Raw genomic sequence first — 27,111 nt, 5'->3', positions numbered from 1 at the left:
AAAAGCCAAACCTCCAGGGGCCAACCAACCATCAGCTTGTTGGCCCACATGTGCAGGCTGGTTTTCGGCACAGCCATGTGCGCGAAGGAGAGCTGATTGTCGCACGCATATGCACCCCAGAAAACAAACAGGCAAGGCTGGGTGTGCCGGGCAACATGGCTTTGCATGCTACTTTGGGCATGCGTGCCATTCATGGACCTATATTGTAATGTAGAGCTATGAGGATTTACATATAAAGATGGTCCTTTAGACCTGAACACAGTGCATGGATTCATTAGAAAGTATCTGATGATTCCGTTCTGAAGAAGAGCGAAAATCTGTAATATACGGGTAGCCCTTGATTTACAACGGTTTGTTTTCTGACCATTCAGTTACGACTACACTGAAAAGCTACTTATGACTTTTTGTACGCTTCTGACTGTCGCAGCATACTGTCACGTGATCAATACTTGGATGATTGGCAACTGGTTTATATTTAATGATGGTTGCCGTGCGCAGGGTCATGCGATCCCCTGTAGGAGACCTTCTGATAAGCAAAGTCAATGGGGAATCCACTTTCACTTAACAACGGTCTTACTAACTTAGCATCTGCAGTGTTTCACTTAACCACTGTGGCAGGAAATCTTGCAAAATGGGACAAACAACTTAACAACTGTCTCGCTTAGCCGCAAAAAAGATTCAATTGTGGTCGTAGGTCATGGGTTACCTTTAGATATTAGATGCTCTCTATAAATGCTGTTAACACGGCAAACCTATGGCACGCACGCCTCCCACCGGCCAGCTAATTTTTGGGTCTCTGCTGCACATAGGGGAGACGTGCGCATGTGCAGAGGGAGGATGGAGGTGGTGCGGCATGCCCCTCACATCCAGTTTTTGGACCCAGTAAGTTTCAGGGAAGCCTGCTAGGCCCAAAATGGGCTGGGGGGAGTGGTGCTCCCCCGTGCCCCATTTTTGGTCCCAGGAGGCTTCAGGGAGGCCTGCTAGGCTCAAAATGAGGTGCGGGGGGTTGCAGTGACCCCTCTCCCGCCTGTGTTTGGTCCCAGGAGGCTTCAGGGATGCCTGCTAGGCCCAAATGGGGCACGGGGTGTGTGTGTGTTCATGCACGCATGCATAAGAGGCGGAGCACATTGCATTGTGGATGTGGGCACACCCGCACACATTGTTGTGTTTTTGGCACCTGAGGACAAAAAGGTTAGCGATCACTGGTACAGGGTTTCCTGCCTGAGCTGGGTGTTGGGCAAGGACTTCCAGGGTTTGTTCCTATTTCTGTTCCCAATTCTATTCTATTCTATTCTAACCTTAGGATGGCATCATCCAACAATGTTAGCTTGACTGAACACAAAATTCTAATTTACATTTCATGATATGGCAAGCTTGAAAAACCCCTTTTAACAAAAGTACAGGTAGATGATTTTAGGTAGCCAGATTGCGAAGGGCAGCTTAATTCCTGAGCTCTTGGGAAACATGTTAGCTGGAGAAGACACATCACTGAACCAACTGAAAGATGAAATATCAGGCGTTCTCCTAATTTTCTTGTCTCTAATTATCCAAAAGCTTTGCTTTACACTGATATAGCTGCTCTTCTTGTAGTGTCCTACCTTAAACGGTGGCACCCGCTCAGCTGAAATGCACTTCCATGAAATCTCACCTGTTCAGCAGCCAGTGCTTCACTGTAACACTCCAGGAAGTTGCCCACCATGACCGAACCTACAATAGTGAGTCCTTTGCCAGCTTTCAGCTGGGAAGCAAAGGTGAGCAGATGTGGATGCTTCACATGGAGATCCTCATCCAACTTTAACAGCACCAACAATTGTGGCCTGGAGAGAAATGGAAGCCCAACATGCACATGTTAAAGAGTTGAAGGAGCAGATGAATTTAGACTTTTGCCCCAAAGCACACAGGTGTAAGAATTTATTCTGCAGCAAATGATACAGGTAAATCCACATGCGTGAGTATTCCGTTTGATAAAACTTTAGGAAGCCCACATTTGAAATAGTGCATCCAGTTTTAGTCACAGTGTTAAAAAAGACATTGAGACTTTGGAAAAAGTGCAAAGAAGAGCAACCAAGATGATTAAAGGCCTGGAGGCTAAAAACATGAGCAATGGTTGCAGGATTTGGGTTTGTCTAATCTAGAGAAAAGAAGGACTTTTGGGGTCGAACGACCAATTCACAGGGGTCACTGAGACCAGCGCTAGAGTTTAGAATCCACCTCACATTCCTTGAAATCCACGTGGATGGGCTCCGGAATGGCCACGCAGAGCGTCGCTGTGGCTCCACGCCGTAAAAAACATAGGTGTGCATGCACGCCCCGTATAATTAGCCCTGGAGACTTCGTAATGGAGGGAAAGTGTTCCTGTGAGGGAGGGAGGGGCTTAGGTCCTGCTCCGGCCTATAATTGTGTGGGGCGTGCGCTCAGCTATGTTTTCCATGCCGCTGCCAGGTACTTTTAACTATATCTAAATCCACAACCAGACCTGTCATCAAGAGCCAAGCTCAGGAGCCTGAATTGGCCCCATTCACACAATGAAAACCTGCTTGCTAAAAGTACCATAAACCATGCACAAAGGAAAAGAGAAAAAAATGCAATGCAAGATAACAATTTAAAAAATGATACAAGTGGAATTAATATTAGAAATAAAATAACAGAGGAAATGATATGTATGAAAATATAAAGTTGGATTTCCTAAAATGCCACTCTGAGAACCCATGAGAGAAAGTAAATAAGCAAGGGCAACAATGGAAAGGAGGGAAGATGAGAAGGAAAAGGAAGAAAGGGTAAAGCAGAGGAAGCAAAGAAGGGGAATCAAGAGTAGGAGGGCAGAAGGGAGGAGAAGAGAGGAGGAGGGAAGGAAAGAGAGGGGAAGAAGAAGGGAGGAAGGAGGGAAAGGGTAAAAGCAGAGGAAGTAAAGGAGGGGAATTAAGAGTAGGAGAGAGGGTGAGAAGAGAGGAGGAGGGGAGGAAAGCGGGAAGAAGAAGGGAGGAAGGAGGAGGAGGGAAAGGAAGAAAGGGTTAAAGCAGGGGAAGCAAAGGAGGGGAAGTAAAAGTAGGAGAGAGGGTAAGGAGGAGGAGAAGAGGAGGGAAGGAAAGAGAGGGGAAGAAGAAGGGAGGGAGAGGAGGAAAGAAGAAGGCAGAGAAGGGAGGTAAAGAAGACAGAAGGAGCAAGGTTGTTGCAAAATAAAATGGAGTGGCAAGAAAGTGACCCAAACTGTATTCTATATATTTGTTAAGAAAATAACGATAAATGATTAATGATAATGATATAATTAATGGTAATTATAAGAGTGTATATTTGTGAATGAACTTGAAAGAAAAAATAAAAAACTTTAAAAAAATAAAAAATAAACAATGCACAACGTTTGCCCAATAAATTAAGGTTAAGCTTACCACCACCACCAAGGTTAAGAGCACTCCTGCAAACAACCCCAAACCAGGTTGAAGATCCATCCAGGGAGGGTAAGCAAGTTTGTGAATGCAGCTGCAGGCAACTTAGTTAAGAAGGCTGTGGGAATAAAGCCACTGTGTGTCTCTGTGAATGTGTGTGTATGGTTATATAGCAGCCGAGGTTGTCCAGCCTCCAGTATGTGATTCTTTTCAGACCCAAAATTTAGGAGCAGACAATATGTTGGCTGCCTCTATAAAAAAGATGTGGAGACTCTAGTATAGAAAAAGTGCAAAGAAGAGCAACCAAGAGGACTAGGGGACTGGAAGCTCAAACATATGAAGAACAGTTGCAGGAACTGGGGTATGTCTGGTTGAATGAAAAGAAGGGCTTAAGGGTGATATGATAGCAGTCTTCCAATATCAATATCTACATTACGATTCATAACAGTAGCAAATGTACAGTTATAGAATAGCAATGAATTATTTTTTTTATGTTTGGGGGTCACCACAACATGAGGAACTGTATTAAAGGGTCGTGAAATTAGGAAGGTTGAGAACCACTGGATTAGGGGGATGATAACAGTATTCCAGTATCTGAGGGGCTGCCACAAAGAAGAGAGAATTGGCTTATTTTTCAAAGCACCTGAGGGTGGGACAAGAAACTATGGATGGAAACTAATCAAGGAGAGAAGCAAACTAGAACTAAAGAGAAATTTCCTAACAGAACAATTAACTAGTGGAACAGCCTGCCTTCAGAGGTTACGGGCAGTTCATAACTGGAGGTTTTTCAAAAGAGACTGTGCATCGTCTGAAATGGTGTAGGGCACAGGTGTCAAACTCGGTCATGTCACGGGCCTGATCACGATGTTTTTTGCCTTTGCATGAGCCGGGGTGGGCGTGGCCTACACGTGACGTATCTAGGCCACCGGCCGCTAGTTTGACAAGCCTGGTACCGGGTTTGCTGTTTGAGCAAGGGGGTTAGACTGGAAGACCTCCACGGTCCCTTCCAGCTCCATTCTGAATTTGAGTTTGTGTTTTCTATGCAGCATTGCCCCATGTTGAGGCAACAAGAGTCCGAAAGCAGTCTGTGGCTTCCCTACCTCCAATTTTTGGTGTGGGGTGGCCCCTCCTCAAGGCGCAGCAAAGCAAAACGGGCAGCACTCAGGGACAAGCCACGGATGCCATCTCCCCATTCCTTCTCAGCCCTGCAAGGGAAGCACAGTTCAGCCAAACAAGCTTGTCACAGTAAGCCTGTCCTTTCCAGAATTGTTGCAAACGGAGCAAAACATGTATTCAGGCCATGTATGCAGAACCCAGGTGCTTATTATTAAGTTAAGGCAGGGGTTAGGATCGGGGTTAGGGAGGGAGTAACTCTAATGACAAGAAATCCTCGCTGAGCAAAGGCCACACAGAACCAATCCAAAACAGTTCAGGAGCAACTCACCCATGATACTCAATGTATTTGTAGATCATGCCAGCTATCACCATTGCAATAATTGCGTAATACCAGGAGGAGATGAACATGAGCGCCACACAGATGCTCATGCCCACAAAGGAGAGTATCCTATGAGGAGAGAAATTGGAAGAAGGGTACACACACACTCAGAGTTTCCTAATAACCATGGGAGCTAGAATTCAACCAAAGAGAAGACGAACAACTTATTGATCTTGCTGGCCCACTTTGTCCTCTTACATATAATCTGCAGGCCACATTTATTTTGTCATAATGGCCTGCAAGGAGTTAGGAGTCTAGATTTTCCACACCCTCTTCGTTTTCTGCAACCATTTGTGTTCCCTCCCTTTTCAACGATTAGGTACTAGAGCGTCCTTACCAATGGTAATACCGGAAGCGTGGTCTCCAATTGGGAGTGCGTAGTAAAGTTTGTAAGGCGCAGGCTAAGTTGACGAAGAGGTAACACATCAGGAAGAACCTAGAAAAAACATCTGTTGGTGTCAGCATTGGGCGTTTCCTTGGGGACCCCAACCCAGAAGAAAGAGGACACTTACATGGAGAGAATAGGGGCAACCATGTCCAAGGATGCAATCAGGATCCCGAGTTCTGCAATGCCGGCGGTCAGAAGCAAAGCCCAGGTGGGCTCCCCATTGGCTTTACCGTGGCCAAAAACCTAAAATGAATGTACGTGTGAGAGAAGCAGAGAGCATACGGTTTAACCGTACACATCCTCTCCAAGAGCCGCAGTGGTTAGAGTGCAGCTACTTCTGCTGCCTGCAATTTGCCAGATCGAATCTCACCAGGTTTAAGGTTGACTTCCATCCTTCCGAGGGGGGGCAAAATGAAGACCCAGATTGTTGGGGGCAATAGGCTGACTCTGTAAACCGCTTAGGGAAGGCTATAAAAGCACGGTGAAGTGGTATAGAAGTCTAAGCACTATTGCTATCTGAAAGCAAAATTTGGCCACTCACCCGCAGGAAAGGTATGATGTTGTCCTTAGCTATGGCCTGCAGCAGCCGGGGTGCACCGGTGAGGCTCTGCAGCCCAGCACCACACGTGGAGAAGAACGAACCAATGACAATGACCCAAGGGGATGGCCAGGAGAGGGTGCCCACTACCAGGTTCCCTTTTACTGTGTCGCCAAATCTATCGGATGGACACAAGAATGAAATGTTGTTAAGTTGAATCCTTAAAAGTTTCACGGCTAGAAGTACATCTGAAGCAAACTAGGGAAAGAAATGATATGCTCTACAGGCAGTCCTGGACTTACGGCCATAACTGAGTTCCAAAATTCATACTGCTAAGTGAAAACTTTTGCTAAGTGAGTTTCACGACCATTTCACGACCATTCTTGCCCCAGCGGTTAAGTGAATAATTGATTGCAGTTGTTAAGTTAGTAATGCGGTTATTAAGTGAATCTGGCTTCCCCGTTGACTTTCCTTGTCAGAAGTTAACAGAAGGGGATCACACACAACCCGGGACACTGCAACTGTCATAAATATGAGTCAGGTGCCACACATCTGAATTTTGATCACGTGATCATGTGGATACTGTTGTAAGTGTGAAAAATGGTCTTAAGTTACTTTTTTCAGCGTCGTAACTTTGAATGGCCACTAAACGAACTGTCGTAGGTCGAGGACTACCTGTACTATATTTATTGTTAGATCCATACAAATTCATTGCAAAGATCCTTCTAATTCCAATGAGAAATAATACGAATTCATAGTGTGCACTCCTATATGTGAAAATTTTCCTGAATCAGGGGAAGCCCATCTGGTCTAGTAGCTTCTGTCACAAAGAGATCATCCCAAGGTATCTGGAAAGTTCATAAAGAGGCCAGATGGATGTGAGGCCTTTGGCATTGTTGCTATTTAGCAAATAATATTTAAAGCAAAAAGGAACACTGTGGCTCAGTGGCTAAGACGCTGAGCTTGTCGATCAGAAAGGTCGACAGTTCGGTGGTTTGAAACCCTAGTGGCGCGTAACGGAGTGAGCTCCCATTACTTGTCCCAGCTTCTGCAAACCCAGCAGTTCAAAAGCATGTAAAAATGCAAGTAGAAAAAATAAGGACCACCTTTGGTGAGAAGCTAACAGTGTTCCGTGAACCTTCGGCATTTAATCCTGCCGGCCACATGACCATGGAGACGTCAGCGGACAATGCTTGCTCTTCGGCTTTGAAACGGAGATGAGCACTGCCCCCTAGAATCAGGAACGACTAGCACATATGTGCAAGGGGAACCTTTACCTTTTACCTTTACCTTATTGAAAGCAACTTCAAAAGGCCTTTATTATTTGTCTGTCCAATCACACTTGGCTAATAAAGAATTCTACTCTATTCTATTCCTGCAAAAACAGATGTATAATTGCATTCTAACTAGATCCAAGCCACAGAAAAGGAGCAAAAGAAATTGCTAACAACAATTTGTGTGCGTGAACACATACCTGCCTTTGAGTATTGGCAACTGCCTGAAGTTTTCTTGGCAAGTGCTTCCTAAGGCTGAGAGCTTGCAACTACCTCAAGGTCACCTAGCTGGTTTTGTGCCTAAGGCAGATCTAGAATTCCTGGTCTCCTAGTTTCTAGCCTGATGCCTTAACCCAGCAGTCCTCAACCTTTATGGTTTCATGGCCTGGTGGGGAGGGACAGGGGAACTGGCCCGCTGATAACCAAGTTGAGGTATGTACGTGTGTGCGCACGTGCACAAGTCAAGTTGCGTGTGCACACGCATGCATCGGCCAGTGCTAATACAGCCCATTTCCAAATGGGCCAGAGTCCATTAGTGGGCCATGCCCCAGGGGTTGAGGACTGCTGCCTTAACCAATACATCAAACTATCTCTAATCATAAATATCCGGCTTAAAAAAAGAAGGATGTATCAAGCATTCCCAATGTTGACCAGAAAGGAACTTTATAGCCAACCCAAATCTAAAATCTACACACACACACACACACACACACAAATGTACAAGCAGTTTCTACTATTGGAAAATTGTAAGATTTAGAGAAAGCCAAGGTGGTATTACTTACTTGTCCCTGAGTAGAACGCCTTCTACGCATGCCCCAAACAGCACTACATTGCTAAGATCTAGTGTGGCAAGAGTCAAAGATAAATTTTGTGCAAAGAACAAGGTAGTAAAAATGAACAACCAGTCTTCTCATAAGCTAACTATCAAATCATTTTTATCCTCTTCCTTATTAATCCTAACATATCCCAGCCAGGTATCAGCCAAACAAAGGCATGGTCCTGGTATCAATTCAAGATGAACTACAGGGCTGAAATTGTAAACAGCTTTGATTATTTCCTTGCCAGTAGCTTTGTATCTGTGGGCAAGGAAACATAATTTCAAGGCAACAAAGCAATAATCCTCATTGGAGGGGATTCTGGGTTCAACGTGCCCCCAAACATCTGGAATTTATTAAAGCAGCATACTGGCATTATTAAAAGAATCCAAATTCCAGAAGCAAAGGAAGGCATTTTCTTTGGTCAAGAATGACGAAGATGATGTTCTGTCAGCTCTCTCTACACCAGTATTTCTCAACCTGAGCAACTTTTAAGATGTTTGGACTTGAGCTAATTCCCCAGCCGACATGCTGGCTCAGGAATTCTATGAGTTGAAATCCAGATATTTTCAAGTGGCAAAGTTGAGAAATTCTGCTCTACCCAGATACTGGTCTAAAAGAGCAACTGAAATTGTTTGCTAGTTCTCTACAGGCTCCAGATTCACAAATAGATAAAACATGTCCATGCCTGTGTCAAAATGATCATAAAACTATGCAAAGCAGTCCTCATCGATCCTGATTTCCAATTGAACTGATTTTAGAAGGAATGGAATGTAAGAAAGCTGGTTATCCAGAGGTGCTTCCAGCTGCTTCAAAGGATACACACAAAAGAGGTGGTGAGAATAGCCAGGATGGTACCAATGGGAATAGATTTCTGGGCATCCCTTAGGTCTCCTGAACGATTTGACCCAGCCATGATTCCTATGAAGACAACACAATTTAAATAAAAGAGTCGATCCATTTCTGGAATGAACATTTTATGTGACTGAATGAAGTAATAATAAGGAACAGTGCTGACTGGTATTTTATATAAAAGCTTTTGGCTTTGATAAAATTAAATGTTAACTGGGCAAGCAGAGTTGGTTCAACTCGGGGGCGGGTGGGGGAAGCAACAATACATCTGAACATCGCCTTTCTATTGGTCTTAATCTGGCCAGGATCAAGCTCCTTTTACTAAAGTTGAGAAATTGCAGATGAAATCTTCAGGAGCCCAAATACAGGTAGTCCTCAACTTACGATCACAACGGAGAGCAAAATTTATGATGCTAAGTGAGACTTTTCTTGCCACATTTGTTAAGTGAATCACTAGAGTTGTCAAATCATGGTTGTTAAGTGAATCTAACTTCCCCATTGACTTTGCTTTTCTGAAAGTTAAGAAAGGGTATCCACAAGACCCCAGCACACTGCAACAGCCATAACTGCGAGTCAGTGGGCACACCATGTGAATGTAAATCACGTGACCATGAGGAAGCTGCAATGGTCATAAGTGTGAAAAATGGCCATAAGCAGTTCCGTTGTAACTTCAAATGGTCGCCAAGTGAACTGCTATATACAGGTCTCATAGCTAACAAATCTGCCCTTCTAATATGGCTTGGTTTTTGCAGTCACACTGAACAGAGAGCTCAACTGCAATGCAGGCACTTACCAGTGACAGAAGGGAAAAATATACCCACAAGAAGGGTAAAAGAAGTGGTGATATCAGCCAGGACATACTGCTGATTCAGAGCTCCTCCCACATCAGCCGAGTGCAAAGATGACTTCTCAAGTATTTCACCTTTCGTCAGATAGCTGCTCCAAAGATTCTCTGCAATTATGGCATCATCATTATCACCATCACCCCATCATTTATTTGAAGAGCTCTGGATAGTGTGATAGTGTCCCCCCACCCCCTCCAATCCCACGATCTTCTTAACTATTAGACCGAGAAGTAGCCCAAAGAAACTTCAGTCACTACTACAATCTTTCTCCTTCTATCCTGGCCACTTTTTACAGAGGCACAAATGAAAGAGTTTTAACAAACTGCATCACTGTATGGTTTGGTGGCAGCAGTGCCTTAGATAGAAAGCCCTTACAGAGAGTGGTAAGGGCAGCTGAGATGATTATAGGAAGATAGCTTGCTGTTATTCAGGATATTGCTTATAAGCGCTATGTGTTAGAGCTCAAAGCATTGCTAGAGACCCCACACACCCACTTCACAGTCTGTTTCTGTTGCTCCCCTCTGGCAGGAGGTTTCAAAGTATTTCTGGCAGATTCCATAAAAGCTTTGTTCCCTATGCTGTCTATCTGGTAAACTTGCAAAATTCTTTTTTCTCACCATGTACATGTATGCATCCGAACTAGACTGTGTTGTTTCTCTGTGTTATAGACTATATGTGGGTACATGCATATGTATGTATGTATGTATGTATGTATGTATGTATGTATGTATGTATTGTCATGTTTATGTAGTGTATATTGGAGGTGGTGACCTTTGAGAACTGTATGCAATGAAATTTCATTTTAATGTATGCCGATCAGTGTACATTCTAAGTGACAATAAAGTTATTCTAAGTCTAAATCTAAGAAATGACTCAAAGAGCGACACAGAATGAAACAACATTTTGCTAGTCAAAGACATAAGGAACCCTTTCTCACCAGCAATAACACCACTGGCTAGTCCTGGAATTCCTTGGATAGCAGTGACATTGTTGTGCTGGAAATACTCATCACAAGAGGCATTGAGGAGATTGCTGTGGTTGCAAAAACGTGTCCACAGGAACGTGGGTATGGTGAGGTTACCATACTCCTTAGTCTTGGCACATGTCTGAATATGGTGCTGGGAGAGGGAACGATTCCCCAGCATGCACACACTGAATGGAGAGAGAAATAAGGATGAACAAATTGGTTGGACTTCATAAATGTGAAAGTTGGTACATGCTACTATCTGAGGGAATGGTGAGCTGTTGTTCTGTTTGTACACACAACTAGACATTCTAGGGTTGGGAAGGAAATTATCAATAAAGGAGGATATTTGTACCTCAGGGTTGAAATGAGATGCTTTTGGTGCTCTCTGAGCTGAGTTGTTTTCTTGCAGATTAGACAAGATGTTAGCTTGTTGCAGACTACACTAGATGTTAGCTAGTTTGGATAACGAAACATCTGCAAGAAAACAACCAAATTCAGAGAGCACTAAGGAGAGCAGAGCTCTTTTACAGGCCATTCTATATTTCCCAACACCTTTAGGGGCGGCATGCTGGGGAAGCCAGCCTCTGGCCACAGCTTTCAATGGAAGTTTGGTTAGCCATCTCGGAATATGCTAGTAACCTACGGAAAATCAGGAGGTGCAAAGGAGGACTTGATGACGCCAGCGTAAATAGCCAGAATGGAGACGATGACGCAGGCCAGGAAAAGAGAAGCAAATTTGTTCACGTAACGCACTCCCACAAACACCACCAGCACCATAACCAGCAGGAAGGCCGAGCCGTAAACCCGCATGTTGTTCAGCATGGCTGCCGGCTCCTTCAGGGGATCATCGCTGTGGAAGATGGCTGCCTTGGGGGCAATGTACATCTGAGAGGAGGCAAGAATGAGTCACACGTCACCTTCGGCCTAGTCAGAGGAGTGAAAATACAAAAAGATGGGGCGTTGGCATGATGGTAGCAAGAGACACAGCAATCCGCAGCCTCCTGCTTCTTGTAGGAGCTGTAGCCGACTGGCAGGACCTAACACACCTCACAATTACAATACCGTCTTGTATCTTATAGATTATCCTGTGAGGTGCTGAATACTTACCAGGAAGATTTCAATAGCCCCCAAGATGTACATAGAAACAGCAAAGGTAGTGCCGAGATAGAAGCAGAGTCCTACAGCTCCTCCAAACTCAGGGCCCAGGGCTCGTGAAATCATGAAGTATGATCCTCCAGCTGCAGAGAGGCAACAAGGACAGAAGATGCAGAGCAAAGGTGGTACTCTACCGGTTTGGACTGGTTCGCCCAAACCGATAGTGGAAATCGCAGGGGCCCCTGCCCACCTGCCCTGGCTCTACAGCATCCCATTTAGCCCCCCCCCCCTTTTTTGCCAAAAGCACACGCACAGAAGGCTGTGCACATGCACGGAGATGGCACGTGTGAGTGAAGTGAGCGTGCATGCTCACATTTGCAAACCGGTAGGGAAGGTAAGCAAATATCACCCCTGATGCAGAGGCTCTTTGGCTTATTATCCCTGCTTTTTCACTCATTCCAACCCCCTCACTTTTTAGCAGCACCTGCCCTGTGGCTTTCAAAAATAAGCTCAAGAATAGTAAAACCAGCAGCAGCTACAACATCAGCTCCCCAAAACACAATATAAGTTGCCTTCACCTTACGACCACAACTGAGCCCAAAATTAGTGAGACAGTTGTTACGTGAATTTTGCTCCATTTTATGACCTTTGCCACCCTTGCTAACTGAATCACTGTAAAGTTAGTAACTTTGTTAAGCGAATCTGGCCTTCTCATTGACTTTGCTTGCTAAAGGTCACAAAAGTTGATCACATGACTCTGCAATTTATGACTGCAACTGTCATAAATTTGAGTCAGTTGCCAGGCATCTGAATTTTGATCATGTGGCCGTGCTGCAATGGTCATAAGTGCGAAAAACTGACATATAAGTCACTTTTTTTCAGTCTCATTGTAACGTCAGTCACTAATTGTTGTAAGTCAAGGACTACTTCTAACCCTAGTGGTGCAGTGGTTAGAGTGCAGTATTGCAGGCTAACTCTGCCCACTGCCGATCCTTGAATTTGATTCTGACCTGCTCAAGGTTGATTCAGCCTTCCATCTTTCCGAGGTCAGTAAAATGAGGAGTCAGATTGTTGGAGGCAATATGCTGACACTGTGTAAATTACTCAAAGAGTGCTATAAAGCACTATGGGGCGGTTTTTAAGTCTATGTGCTATTGCTATAACCATGGTTAGAGAAAGAATTCCATGCTTTGTGGGCTACCGGCGAAAGGGGGGACATTCCCCATATCAACTAACCAGATTTCTGAGGAAAGAATTCAGGAAAACCTCTGAATATGATCTGATTTGAAAGCTGGTACTGTACACATGGGAGAAGGCAGTGGTGAAATTCAAATTTTTTTTACTCTCGGTTCTGTGGACGTGGTTTGGTGGCTGTGGCTGGGGAAGGATACTGAAAAATCACCATTCCCACCCCACTTTGGGGCCAGCCAGAGGTGGTATTTGCTAGTTCTCCGAACTACTCAAAACTTCAGCTACCAGTTCTTCAGAACCTGTCAGAACCTGCTGAATTTCACTCCTGGGGGAAGGCCGTTTTTAAAATGTTAGCACTTACCAGGCACTACTCCATTAGTGGCAATGGCGCTCATGGAAATGGCTGTCAGCAATGTCTAAGGAGGAGACAAGAAATAGACAGCAGAAGTATTGAGGAGACAAATACAGGCAGAAGCAAATTCTTAGTTTGTCCTGTGCTAAGAATCACTGATGGAACTTATATAACTTTTGGCTATTATTTTGCCAAACCTAAATTTGCTTCCTGTGCTGCCCAATCGCTTTTACATTTTGATAAAAATCAAATTATGCCCCTTCTCCTTTTAGCTTTCTTTGTTATTAAGGATAACGAAGACAAAACACCAAGGTGGAAGTAAGCAAAATGGTTTCAGTCAGGATCTTTGCAAAAATTCAGAATAATGGAATAGAATTTTTTTTGATAGAATAGAATAGAATAGAATAGAATAGAATAAGAAGGAATAGAATTCTTTATTTGCCAAGTGGGATTAGACACACCAGAAATTGTCTTTGGTGCATATGCTCTCAGTGTATATAAAGAAAAATAAAACATTCATCAAGAATCATAAGATACAACACTTAGAGATAGTCATAGGTTACTAATAAGCAATCAAGTTATACTAGGAAACAAATAAAACAATATAAATTGTAAAGATACCAGCCACATGGTTATAGTCATAAGTGGGAAAAGATAGACACTAGGAAGGAAGAGAAGAAGGATAGTAATAGAGTCTTAGTAGATAATTTGACATTGTTGTGGGAATTAGTTTTTTAGCAAAGTGATGGTATTCGGGGGGAAAACAGTCCTGTGCCTAGTTGTTCTGGTGTGCAGTGCCCTATAGCATCATTTTGAGGGTAGGAGTTGAAATAGATTAAAGAAAAGAAATTAAAGAAATAGATTAAACAAAGACGGGGAAGAACAGATATGGAAATAAAGACCACCAATGATCTCAACACAAAAACTGACTACATCTACGAAGAGGATTATTTTTGCACTGGCATCTCAGCCATGGGATGCTAACGTCGGTGAGTGTAATTTCTCCTTCCTCAAGATCAGAAGTTTCCTTCCCCACCCCCCACCCCCAAAGCTTTTCTGTATATCAAAGACTGCGGTAACATATTGTGATACAAACTTGATAAGAGAGGGTAACTTACACAACAGCAGCAAATAAGGACAATGGTAAAGGCTTGCAGCACACCAGCTGAACCCACAACCCAAGTAAGACGCAAGAAAAGAATCACTCCAAAGATGTTCTGCAGGCAAGGTAGGTAGACTCCCATGAACGTGCCCATCTGTGGAATCTAATAGAAGAGGAGGAGGACGGGCAGAGTGTTAAGATCAAACTTCCCAACACTTCTATAAAAGAAGTCCTCAACTTACAACAGTTCATTTAGTAATTATTCAAAGTTACAACGACATTGAAAAAAAAATGACTTATGACCATTTTTCACACAACTATTACAGCATCCCTATGGTCACATGATCAAAATTCAGACGCTTGGCAACTGACTCATATTTATGGCAGTTTCAGTGTCCCAGGGTCATGCGTGATCACCTTTCCCGACCTCCTGACAAGCAAAGTCAACAGGAAAGCCAGATGCACTTAACAACGGCGTTACAACCTAATAACCGCAGTAATTCACTTAACAACTGTAGTAGGAAAGGTCATAAAATGGAGCAAAATTCAGTTAAGAAATGTTTTGCTTAGCAACAGAAATTTTGGGCTCAATTGTGGTCGTTAAGTGGAGGACTATCTATACAATGAAGACTTGAAATTTCTCTATTCCTCGGCTTTGATTGTTTGATCCTGTCTACTTCTCAAGAGTTACTAACTATATGATTCAGGTTAATCTGTTCTTTGAGCTCAGGATAGGTGACAGTGCTTTCCGAGATGCTGACTCAATGGTGGTCAGAAGGAATGAAGTTGAATATCAGTAGGTCCACTGAGCATAATCAGTTTTGAGGTAATGTTTAAGATCTACCAAAGTGAAGCTTCTGAGGAAGCTGATGTTCTCAGAAATTCTAGAAAGGTCAATAAAGCTCATATGTGTGAGGCATATAAAACAACATTTTAAAAAAGTATCTCTGCCAGCTTTTGTTAATCTAATCCTACTTATTTAAATCTCAAGAATTATATGCATAAGTCAAGGATTTAGAAATATTCCTTACAGAGCAGACAAAAATGAAAGCTTATGTAAGAAGCCCAGAGCATGTTTTGGGGAAATCAAATGTTGAGGATAGCAGATTTCTCTAGTTCTACTATAATCAGGGAGGAAAATATCAATTCTATCAATCCTGATCTTAAACACTGTCAGAATATTCATGAACTGGAATAGGACATGGTAACAAGGTCAGCCAATGTATAGGCATGGCAACTGGGTCAATGGAACTATTTGGGGACTGAGAGCTATGCCAGATGGTTCGGAGCCTGGGCGTGGCTTACCTATGTAGCTCTGAGCCTGTGCAAGAGAACTAATCTAGTCTGTCTGCTGAATTGAAACTGAAACTCATCTCTGCTATTCTCTCTGCTGTCTTGTGTTTCCCCTGTAACTACTACCACGTTGGAGAATCCACTATTGGTATTGCACATTTACTCGTGTGTTATTATGTATATAAAGACGTTAATGAATCCAGCTGAATTAGTTATCTGTGCTTTCTGGATGTGATTTCTGCAGCAAACCCTGACAAACACTTTTTTTTTTTGGCCTCCTCTCAAGATGTCTTTCCATAAATCTTCTTGGAGCCATTCCTTACCTTGGTGACCTTTTTCTTGCCTGGATGGACATTCTCTGCCTCCTCGTGTTCCCGGGCTCCCTGCATCAAGTTGGTATAGTTGGCCATTCGATTGAGCAGGGAAGACACTTTGGGTCGGGTATCCATCTCCTCCTACAAAGTGGGACAGTAGGCATGAGGACAAATTTAAATGAAAAGTCCCTTTAGGATCGATGAAGGGGGGGACGGACAATAAAGGACTGAAAGTAGTGATGAAGGATGGACACTAAAGGAAACAAGCGTGTATTATAAACAAGCTAGTTATTCCACAGGCTTATGTATATACAAAGCATTCTTGTTTTGCACCTTCATTAAATCTTCCGCAGACTTTCAGAAAACTCAAACAAGATTGGCCTCCCTTTCAAAACTTTTTTTTTTTTTACAATTATATGAGTAGATTTTAAAAGGCAGGTAAAAAAATGTTCAACCTGCAGAATTCAGAGTAACTGCACTTTTTCTATGAACTTGTAACAGCCCAGAAACTTGAATTAAGATGAAAGGTCTTATCCATAAATTATATTACAGGGAACAAGGAGAAAGAATACAGACATAGATTGATATTGATATCAACTTACAACAGTTCATTCAGTGACCATTCAAAGTTACAATGGCACTGAAAACAGTGACTGATGATCATTTTTCACACATATGACCGTTGCAGCATCCCAATGGTCACTTGATCAAAATTCGGATGCTTGGAAACTGGTTCATCTTTATGACTGTTGCAGTGTCCCAGAGTCATGTGATCACCTTTTGTGACCTTCTGACAAGCAAAGTCAATGGGAAAGCCAGATTCACTTAAGAACTGTGTTATTAACTCAGCAACTGCAATGATTCACTTTACAGCAGTGGCAAAAAAGGTTATAAACGGGACAAAATTCACTTAACAAATATCTGACAGCCACGGAAATTTGGGGCTTCATTGTGGTCATGAGTGTGTATATGGTGGAAGTGGGTAAGGAGCAGTGATCTCACCTCAAAGAGTGCCAAATTCTTGTCGAAGAATTCATCGCCTTCTTCATAGTTGATATTGTTAAGAAATGTCTGGGAATCCTTCTTGTATCCAGGATCTGCAATGTGGAAAAGAAAGTATGGCAAAAAGGGAAAGAATAGCCCAAATCTGTTTCCCCAGCTCTAGACATTGAATCTCTATCTGTACAGGAACAATAAGAATAAATCTTTGCTTATTTAAGCACTTGTCAGCTCAGCTCATAAAAGAAATATCTTTCAAGAACCAATTTCTATTATTTTTAGGGTATAGATATGGCTGCAAGAACAGGCAGAGAACATTCAGAAAAAAAGAAATAAGGGGGAGAAACCATAAACTCAATTTGTCAGTCTCGACCAGGGGTGTCAAACTCTTGGCCCGTGGGCCAGATTCGTCACATGCTGGCTACACCCACACCTGGTTTAGTGAAGGGGGGGGAAGTCGCGATACGTCACATGACAACATGAGTTTGACACCTCTGGTCTAGACAAAGGGAAGAGACCACCAAAGTCTTGGAAATTCAAACTGTGCAACCAATCAGGAGCAAGATTTTCCCCCTTTCTCAGGTGAGTTGTTAAAAGGCCTTTGCTGTTAATAGTGTTGCCTATTCCTGCCAGCTTGGTGTCATCTGCAAATGATAAATGAGTTCCCCATTTATTCCCTCACCCAAATCATTGAAGATGTTGAAGAGTACTGGGCCTAAAACAGAGCCTCCACTGCATCCATCCATCCAGATGTAGTTCCATTGAGGACTACAGGTTGAGTGCGGTTGGTCAGCCAGTTATGAATCCATCTGGTGGTGATGCTGTCTAACCCACATTCTTCTACTTTATCTAGTAGTAGGTTATGGTCTACCTTATCAAATGCCTTACTGAAGTCCAAGTAAACTATATTGATGGCATTCCTCTAGTCCACTAATTTTGTCACTTTGTCAAAGAATGCAATAAGATTAGTCTGGCATGATCTATTTTTCACAAACCCATGTTGGCTTTTGGCTATTACTTTGTTTACTTCTAGGTGTTCACTAATTCATTGCTTGTTTATCTTTTCCAGAATCTTTCCTGGTATTGAGGTCAGGCTGATAGTCTGTAGTTTCCTGGATCTATTTTTTTCCCCTTTTTTGAAGATGGGAACCATATCAGCTCTTTTCCAGTCCTCTGGCAGTTCCCCGGTGCTCCAGGATCTCTGAAAGATATAGTTCAATGGTTCTGAGATCTCGTCTGCCAGTTCCTTCAGAACGCTGGGGTTTAATCCATCCGGTCTTGGTGATTTGAACTCATTTAGGGTAGACAGGTGCTCACTTACCATTTTCTTCCCTATTTCAACTTGTGTTCCTAATCTGATTTTTGTGGTGCTGTTTTTGATAGGTTAGACTGTTTTAGCCCTTTGTGTAAAGACAGGTGCAAAAAATGTGTAGCACGACAAAACTGCGGTCCACTAAAGCGTGCCCGATTAAAGCGCGTCGCTGACGTCATCAGCAGCGCGACAACAACGACCGCGGAGAAAAAAGGGCGCTTTAAAAAGCGCTTTTAAAGCAAGCCGATTCACGTAAAGGTAAGGGTTAGGTTTAGGGTTAGGTTAAGGGTTAGGTTTAGGGTTACGTTAAGCGTTAGGGTTAGTTTTAGGGTTACATTAAGGGTTAGCGTTAGGTTTAGCGTTAGGTTTAGGGTTAGGTTTAGGGTTAGGTTTAGGGTTAGGTTTAGGGTTAGGTTTAGGGTTAGGTTTAGGGTTAGGTTTGGGGGGGTTAGGTTTAGGTTTACGCGTTAATTTTAGATTTACCGCTCACAGCGTGCTTTTTTCATCACGCTGTGATGACGTCAGGTACGTGGTTTCGTCGAGCGCGCTTTAGTCGACCGCGGTTTTGTGGTGGAACCCAAAAAATGAGTTAAATAGTTCTGCTTTCTCCCTGTTGCTTGTCACCTTCTTGCCACTTTTTCCCAGCAATGGACCAATTGTTTCCTTAACCTTTTTCTTGTTTTTAACATGTTGGAAGAAGCTTTTTTTTATTTTTGTGGCAAGCCTTTCTTCATTGTGAGCCTTAGCTTTCCTCACTTCATCTTTACAGGCTTGGGCTATTTGCTGTTATTCTGCCTTAGTTATGTCCCCCTCCCCCTTTCCATTTCTTATACTTATCTTTTTTGTCTTTCAATTTGTCAGAGAGTTCTTTATGCAGCCATGCTGCTTTCTTTTGGGAGCTGTTATTTTTCTTCTTCATTAGTATTGTGCTAGACTGGGCTTTTGTAATCTCATTTTTCAAAATTTCCCAAGCTTCTTGAGTTGTTTTCCACTTGAGGATTCTCATCCATGGAATTCTTCCCAAGCTCTCTTTAAGTTTATTGAAATTAGCTCTCTTAAAGCCCAAGACTCTAGTTTGACTTTGTTCTAATAATTATGTTTGCATAATGTTGAATTCCAATATTGCATGTTCACTTGTCCACAGGGTTCCTGTGGCTTCAACACCTTCTATCATTTCCTCTCTGTTAGTGAGAATTAAGTCCAATATGGCTGATACCCTTGTTCCCATCTCTACTTTTTGGGAAACAAAGTTGTCTGCTAGGTTCGTTAGGAACCTGTTGGATCTTTCACTTGGTGCAGAGTTTGTTTCCCAGTTGATGTCAGGATAGTTAAAATCCCTCATTACTATTGTGGTGTGCTTCCTACATACCTTAGTTAGCTGACTAGCAAAAAGTTCATTTACTTCCTCTGCTTGGTTGGGTGGCCGGTAGTATACACCTATGGCAGTGTCATCCCCCCCCCTTTAATATTTCCTTCTTTCTTTCGCCATTCCCCTTTTGATGTTAATCCTCAAATATTAATCCCCATTATAAATAATTTGTATTCTTTTCCGAAATTAATAATTTCATTCTAAGAGGAAATGTAGCTTAAAGCACATCCTGGCACATTTTGTTAGAGCTCTTCCTGAAAGAGCAGGAATGCTCGTCTTCTTTGAAATAAAGGAAAACAGAGGATTTTTTAAAATTTCTTGTTAATAGGTATGGTGGCAATGACAAGTCCTTTCACCTCACAAGACTGTTGGAGGTTTTTGCAGTACGGCTTACACTTGAGACATCCAGAGGAGCTAACCTATCACAGACTGTGAGGGTGCATGTACTCAGTTATATAATGACCATTGGCTTACCTGAAGGGTCCTTTTCTATAGGCTGCGAGGAGAATTCAAGCATGGGTTAAATTCTGCCTGACTGCCCTGGACTGAATTGAAAGATCTTTAGTCACGCCTCCTCTTCCGGCCCCTCGGATTTTTTTGATGAAGGCGTGGATCTGTAACACTGTTCAAAGGTGGTTCCATTGAGTCTGTCATTAGTTCAAGTCAAATAGATTGCATGTCAAATTTGGAAACGAAAATCACAAATCCACATCAAGTAAGTTCAAATAAGATACAAATGGAAGCTGGGAGACCCTAGGGCGGGGTTGGATTCTCCTCGCAGCGCACAGAAAAGGACCCTTCAGGTAAGCCAATGGTCATTTTCTTGTACACTTCTTGGAGAGTCCAAGCATGGGACATACCCAAGCTAAATGTCACTAGGGCGGGAAGAACGTGATTCGGTGGTCTCTCCAGAGGCATGGATACCCTGAAAGACCCATCTCCCAAATGCTGCTTCCGCTGACGCAAACTTGTCCAATTTGTAGGCTCTAACAAATTGGGATGGTGAGGCCCACATAGCGGCTCTGCAACCCAAGTGCCTATGCGACAGAAAGATTTGGCAACTTAGTATCTATTATGGCAACGAGATGCAGTAACCTGGTGGTGGAATTGAGATGGCTTTTGTCCATGTTGACGGAGAACCTGTGGTGTTGCAGAGCTCTCATGGTCACCTGGAGGTCTCGGACCGCTTGCTCGTGGGATGGTGGTTGTATGATGATGTCATCCAGGTATGCTTGACGTCTCACTGGACGTGGCCTCAGGGATGCTACCAGGGCTGCCAGAATTTTTGTAAATGTCCTGGGGGCCGATGAGAGGCCGAATGGTAGTGCTCGGTATTGATAATGCATTCCTGCATAGTAGAATCTCAGGAACCTAGGGTAGACCTTGCGGACAAGGATGTGAAGTTATGTTTCTTGGAGTTCTATTGATGCTAGTAGATCCCCAGGCCTGATGCAGCTCAAGATCGACTGGAGAGATTGCATTTTGAAGCGTTCGTATGCTAGATGGTAATTTAGTCTTTTGAGGTCTAATATCCACCTCCACCCTCCGGAGTTCTTTGGGACAAGGAACAGGATCGAGTAAAAACCTGACCCCTCTTGACCTGCTGGTACTGGTTCTATTGCCCTGATCTCCTGAAGGTGCTGGATCTCTTGCTCCATTAGGGACCGTTTGGCTGGGGAGAAGGGAGTGGGGCAGCGAATGAAATGGTGGGGAAGGGGGGAAATAAATTCTAGAGTCAGACCCAGGCAGATTGTTTGAAGTACCCACTGGTCTGACGTGGTCTGCTCCCATCGGTCCTGAAATAAGCGCAGGCGCCCTCCGATGGGAGCCGTCAGCTGGCTGTCACTTATAGCGACGGAAAGGCCTACAGCCTGATCCGCCACGAAAGGGCCGCTTAGAGAAGGATTGCTGCCTGGCCCTGTCTCAAAAGGGTTGACAGTCTTGTGACCGGTCTGGTCCATGACTGTATGGGCAGTAGTATTGACCGGTGCTAATGGACAGTTCTGAGGAACGAAAGGACTGCTTTCTAAAATAACCAGAGCCTTTGCGCTCTGTTTTCTTGATGATGGATGGCATAACTTTCTTTTTGTCCTTGTTTTCGACTAGGACAGGGTCCAAGGCCTCCCTGAAAAGCTTCCTTCCTTTAAAGGGGGCAGAGACCAACTTCTACTTGGACCTCATGTCAGCGTTCCAGTGGCAAAGCCACAAGAGCCGCCTGGTGGTGACATTTAAGGCTAGGGCCCTGGAGGCAAACTTAGCGGAGTTGAGGGTGGCATCCACAGCGTATTCTGCTGCCGCTAAGACCTTATTGAACTCCTGCCTCAGTTTGGTGTTATTTGTCGGAAGCTTGGCAGATATCTGTCTGAGCCAGAGGAGAGATGCCCTGGACATGAAAGACGTTGAGGTGGCCTTCTTAATTGCCGAGTCAGCTGCCTGATGTGTCTTGTGACATGCCCTTTCTGATCTCTTGTCCTCTGCCTTCAGGAGAGGAGGTCAGGAGGCAAGACTGAGGAGGATGTAAGGGCTTGTACCGGAGGATCCATCTGAGGCCATTTTAATAAATCCTCCAGGGAGCCATCCAGCGTATAAAGCTTTTTATCACTGCTACCAGGCGTGGCTAGAGTGCCCGGTTGAACCCACTGTCACTGCACTATGTTCAAAAATAACTTAGGAACTGGCACAATCTCCTGGGGAACAACTGGTTCCTCAAAAGGACCTTCACCAGGGTCTGATGGGTCTACTGCGTCCAGATCAATGGCAGTTACTCCCACACGAGTGGCTGTTTAGCTTTGCTCAAGATTGTTTTGAACGAAGCATGTTTAAACAACCCAGTAAAGCCTGGCTTATCCATGACGGCTCCCTCATCCCTGGAAAATTCCTGCTCTGGAAGGACCTCCTCATCTACAGCTGAATCCTCACTGTCCAGTGAGGAATGGGGAGAGGGGGATCCCTGGGGAGCTCTCTGAAGGAACAGCCCTAGAGGAAGAAGACCTGAACCTGCGAGGTTGCTTGGCATATTGTTTGAGGCCCTCTGCAATGCCCTGGGATATAGCCTTGGCTATGACTTCCTGCATTTCTGGGGAGAGGGCCGGCCCTTGGTTTTCTACAGGCTGCCTACGCTTAGTGGCCTGGCAGGGCAGAGGATGTTGTGGAGCCAGTGATAAAACAGGAGGCGAATCGTTTGCTTCTAATGAGCATGAAACAAATCCGCATTATCTCCCATGGATGGTCTAGGGGAGTTAACTGACTCAGAGTAGTCATCTGATGAAAATTCTTGGCCCTCGTCCTCACTATCCGATCGTGGTGAGTCCTGATTAGTAGGAGCTGGGGCCTCTGGTGATTCCACTGCAGGAATTGGAGAACTAGTCACTGGTTTTTGCTGGGCTTGTTCAGGTTGTTTCTCTGGTGCCTTTTTGGCGCCTGGGGACAACTTGGTCTTGGGGCTTTGTTCCTTTCTTTTCCCCAGCCTGGCTCTGTCTGCTGGGCCTCATTAGGCTGCTTTGCTAGCCTGTCTGGTAAGGCTACTGCTGCTAGAGGACCCTGGCTGCATTGCCTCTTGATTAGTGTTGTCTGCCATTATGCTGTGAGTAAGGGTACTCTCGGCACCACTTACCACCTAGAACACAGTTGGGGATGTGAGGGTAGCTGCAGCTGCTGATTCAGAGTCGTGAAGATGGATGGCTGAAATGAGTAATTAAGCCAGTGCTGCCATGAGGAAACCTCTGGGGCGAGATCCAGCCTCCCAGCGCCTGCAGGGTTAACAGCTGGAGGGAGGCCTAAGGCAAGGACCAACACCTCACTGTTAATGATCAATTAACAATCAAGGGGGAGGGGGAGAGACTGACCACCACATTGCTGGACAGACCGAGTCACACTGCCACCACCCTCCAATGCTGACTCACTAATGGAAAGGAAAACTGCAAACAAATTGGCCATCGGAAGTTTTTCCCTTCACCAAAATGGCTGCCGCAATGACTATAGCAGTTATAGCAGTTAGACTTATATACCGCTTCATAGGGCTTTCAGCCCTCTCTACAAAGTCAGCATATTGCCCCCAACAATCTGGGTCCTCATTTTACCCACCTCGGAAGGATGGAAGGCTGAGTCAACCTTGAGCCAGTGAGATTTGAATAGCCGAACTGCAGAACTGCAGTCAGCTGAAGTAGCTGCAGTGCTGCATTTAACCACTGCGCCACCTGGGCTCATAACTGCTGGAAAAACGGTGCCAAAATTCAAATCTGCAAAGCGATGGCACGAACGGCTGGGTCCTCGCACCACTGACTGCCACGCCAAACGCTCAAGTATATCGCAAGCGGCAGGGCCCTCTTCAGGACAAGCGCCGGCAGCAAATAGCAGCAATAGACTCAAATACAAGAACTGAAAGGCAGATGTTATTTCTTTGCAGGATGAAGAAGAATTTGGTTGGAAAATCCAAGTTAAGTTAGAGGAGGCGTGGCTAAAGATCTTTCAATTCAGTCCAGGGCAGTCAGGCAGAATTTAACCCATGCTTGGACTCTCCAAGCAATGTGCAGGAAAATGCCAAGAATCTATCTAGCCAATTTTTCTGTTCAGTGCATGCTTGTTTTTTTGTCTTAGAGGACTGCCTAACATCAACCAGGTCTTTTTTTCTGGAGCTTCTAGAGGAATGGACTGAAAAATAGGCAGTCAAGTTCTAAAATCTTATCTGCAAGGTTCTGCGACATCGTTCTTTAATTTTAAATTCACCCACAATAAACTGATAATTGGCTTCATAGATATAGCTTTTTCATTTATGAAGGTGGTAGGTACTTGAAAGCAGTTCATATATAATTTTCAAGGATACAGTGTTTGCCAAATTCTCCTGTACAAAGCCTTAATTATGAACATTCTCTCAGGTGAAAATTTAAGCAAGTTTGAGGGAGGAAGAGATTCTTAAAAACCGAATCATTAAAAACATAGTTTCTTTAAAATCCATTTATCTATTTATCTATCTATTTATGTAGTTGGATTGTTTTTTACAAGTTATGGATGTTGTATTTTATTTTTACCAATAAAATCTTTTTTTAAATTAAAAAAAAATAAAAAAATAAAAAAAATCTATTTATCACCCTTTTTACAATTTTACATACTTCTTATATGTTTTATAAATTTTCATCCATGATGATGAAGGCAAGAGAAACAGACTATCTTTGGAAATAAAGCATTTCAAGCAAGGCACTCTAAACTGACTTATCGGTGTAATATGTTTCAAAAGAATCAGACTGATATCTTCTTCAAAATGAAATTCTAAAAGTCCCAATCTCTTCTTCGAATTGCTTTGCCAAAGCAATGAGCAGAAATAATTAGGTGCAGACTCAACAGTTATCCAGTGTTTTTAATGTTGGGGACCAAACTATGCTAATTGGTTAAGGAAGATTGCCAATAATAATTGTTTTTCATTCTCCTGATCCACTCATCCAACAGAAGGTTGAAACTTTCTACCCATTCCCCAAACTTTACCTTTTATCTGTTTCTGGACTCCATGTATACATTAACACATGTTACGCAAACATCATTTGAGAGAAAAAATTCTTATTCCATGTCTCTTGCCTCAGAACACGCAGATCAGCAAGAAGATGCTGATTGCGTCCAAACAGAAGCAAATTGCAAATTATAGAAAATATACTGGTTTTCAATTTATTGCTAGGGCTTCCTCAATAGATTTCAGATACAGAATTAGGGCATCTGCCTACGCTGAATATGACATCCTACCCTGTTTCATTCAGCCTTTGGAACAAAAGGCATACAGGCAGTCCTCAACTTACAACCACAATCGAGTTCAACATTTGTGTTGCTAAGTGCTTTTCACAGTTGTTAAGTGAATCACTGTTAAATAAATCAGGTTTCTCCATTGACTTTGCTTGTTAAGGACGCAAAAAGTGATCACATGACCCCAGGACACGGCAACCGTCATAAAGGAGTTAGTTGCCAAGTGTCTGAATTTTGATCACATGACTGTTGTTTCTCTGTGTCATATATGTGGGTATATGCATAATTTTGTATTTATGTGTTATGTTTATGTAAAGTATATTGGAGGTGCTGACCCTTTGAGAGCTATATGCAATGAGATTTCATATTAATGTATGCTGGTTAGTGTACATTCAAAGTGATCCAGTTATTACTCTATTCTATTCTATTCTATTCTATTCTCCTGTCCTCTATGACCATGGAGAAAATTACAGTCGTAATTTGGAAAAATGGTTGTAAGTCATTATGTTCTGTGTCATTGTAACTTTGAATGGTCATTAAGTGAACTGTTATAAATCAAGGACTATCTGCATTAAAGTTAAAATATTGTCATTTCTCTATTCTGCTCACAAGGGAATAATAAATAGCCTATTAGCTGGCCAGCTCTATATATGGCAAAGGGAAAGTGGATGAGTCGCCCCATTTTAGGGGAATGAAGGGAGATAATACAGAATTCTGTGTTCTGAATTCTGCTTTCAGAGTATGTAACATCTACTAAATGAAGTAGGGACGAGCTTTCATTGAATTGTTATCCTAAGTTAACATCCCCAGCATACTGGAACAAACAGTTCTAGGCTATTTTGCTGATATGGTTTTGCTGACTCTTTGTCTATTCTATGGAATCCTATGAACACACCCTTTGACAGAGATAATCATCTGCTACTGTTTACCCAGTCAGTTTTCTCAGACTGAAGATACAGGACTCCATTGATCTTTCAAAAGCATGTTGATCCTGTTTCAACAATCCCAAAATCTCTGATACCCATCCTGATGTTTTGTTTTTTTTAAAAAATCTAGAGTTTGAAGTCATTACCTATGATAATCTAGAGAATGGTAAAATACAGGTAGTCCTCGACATACAACTACAATTGACCCCAAAATTTATGTTGCTAAGTGAGACATTTGTTAAGGGAGTTTTGCCCCATTTTATGACCTTTCTTGACACAGTTTTTGAGTGAACGATTGCAGTTGTTAAATTAGTAACACTGTTGTAAAGTGAATCTGGCTTCCCAACGGAAGCTTGCTTATCAGAAGGTCGCCAAAGGGAATCACCATGATCCCCTGGACATAAGTATGAAGTAGCTGCTAAGCGTCTGAATTTTGATCAAGTGACCATGAGGATGCTGCAATGGTCATAACCGTGAAAAACGGTCATAACTTGCTTTTTTCAGTGCTTTGAACGGTTACCAAACAAACTTGTTGTAAGTTGAGGACTACCTGTAATTTTCCACTGGTTCAAGTTCTAACTTTTTCTGCAGAAGGAATGGCATTGTCAACACTGTATTTGATCCTGTGTTGTTTTTAATAATGAACTGTATGCTTGATATGGTTTTATAAATTGATTAAGTAAAAATGAATGAGTTAGAGTTATTTTGTTTTGAAACAAAGTCAGGCTGAATCCAAATGCTACAAAAGTAAAAATAAATCAGGAAGAGGCATGTCTGTATTTTTACCCATGCTAAAGCAGGACATAATCTAGAAAAGGTATTTATCACCTTGTTTTCTTTAGTTAAAATATACTACTTCTATCAGCATGACCAT

General features: G+C 43.1%; 1 protein-coding gene across 5 annotated transcripts in view; it reads right to left on the bottom strand.

Annotated features, from left to right (window-relative positions):
• SLC12A6 (solute carrier family 12 member 6) overlaps positions 1–27,111 on the bottom strand; it is a 55,493-nt gene that overhangs the window by 6,355 nt on the left and 22,027 nt on the right. For all 5 annotated transcript variants that reach the window (XM_087714137.1, XM_087714138.1, XM_087714139.1 and 2 more), the window contains 16 exons: positions 16,907–17,001; positions 15,914–16,045; positions 14,314–14,460; positions 13,205–13,259; positions 11,665–11,795; positions 11,201–11,442; positions 10,528–10,742; positions 9,539–9,697; positions 8,716–8,814; positions 7,861–7,918; positions 5,808–5,982; positions 5,391–5,509; positions 5,216–5,314; positions 4,828–4,947; positions 4,484–4,588; positions 1,649–1,817 (listed from right to left, as the gene is read on the bottom strand). In XM_087714137.1, coding sequence (XP_087570263.1) covers positions 1,649–1,817; positions 4,484–4,588; positions 4,828–4,947; positions 5,216–5,314; positions 5,391–5,509; positions 5,808–5,982; positions 7,861–7,918; positions 8,716–8,814; positions 9,539–9,697; positions 10,528–10,742; positions 11,201–11,442; positions 11,665–11,795; positions 13,205–13,259; positions 14,314–14,460; positions 15,914–16,045; positions 16,907–17,001 — 2,120 coding nt within the window. The remainder of the gene's footprint in view (positions 1–1,648; positions 1,818–4,483; positions 4,589–4,827; positions 4,948–5,215; positions 5,315–5,390; positions 5,510–5,807; positions 5,983–7,860; positions 7,919–8,715; positions 8,815–9,538; positions 9,698–10,527; positions 10,743–11,200; positions 11,443–11,664; positions 11,796–13,204; positions 13,260–14,313; positions 14,461–15,913; positions 16,046–16,906; positions 17,002–27,111) is intronic.

This window comes from Thamnophis sirtalis, unplaced genomic scaffold (genome assembly GCF_051295495.1).
Source record: "Thamnophis sirtalis isolate CommonGarterSnake01/CBP01778 unplaced genomic scaffold, rThaSir2_p1.2 scaffold_4, whole genome shotgun sequence".
Taxonomy (NCBI): Eukaryota; Metazoa; Chordata; class Lepidosauria; order Squamata; family Natricidae; genus Thamnophis; species Thamnophis sirtalis.
This window is presented reverse-complemented; position numbering and strand designations above follow the sequence as displayed.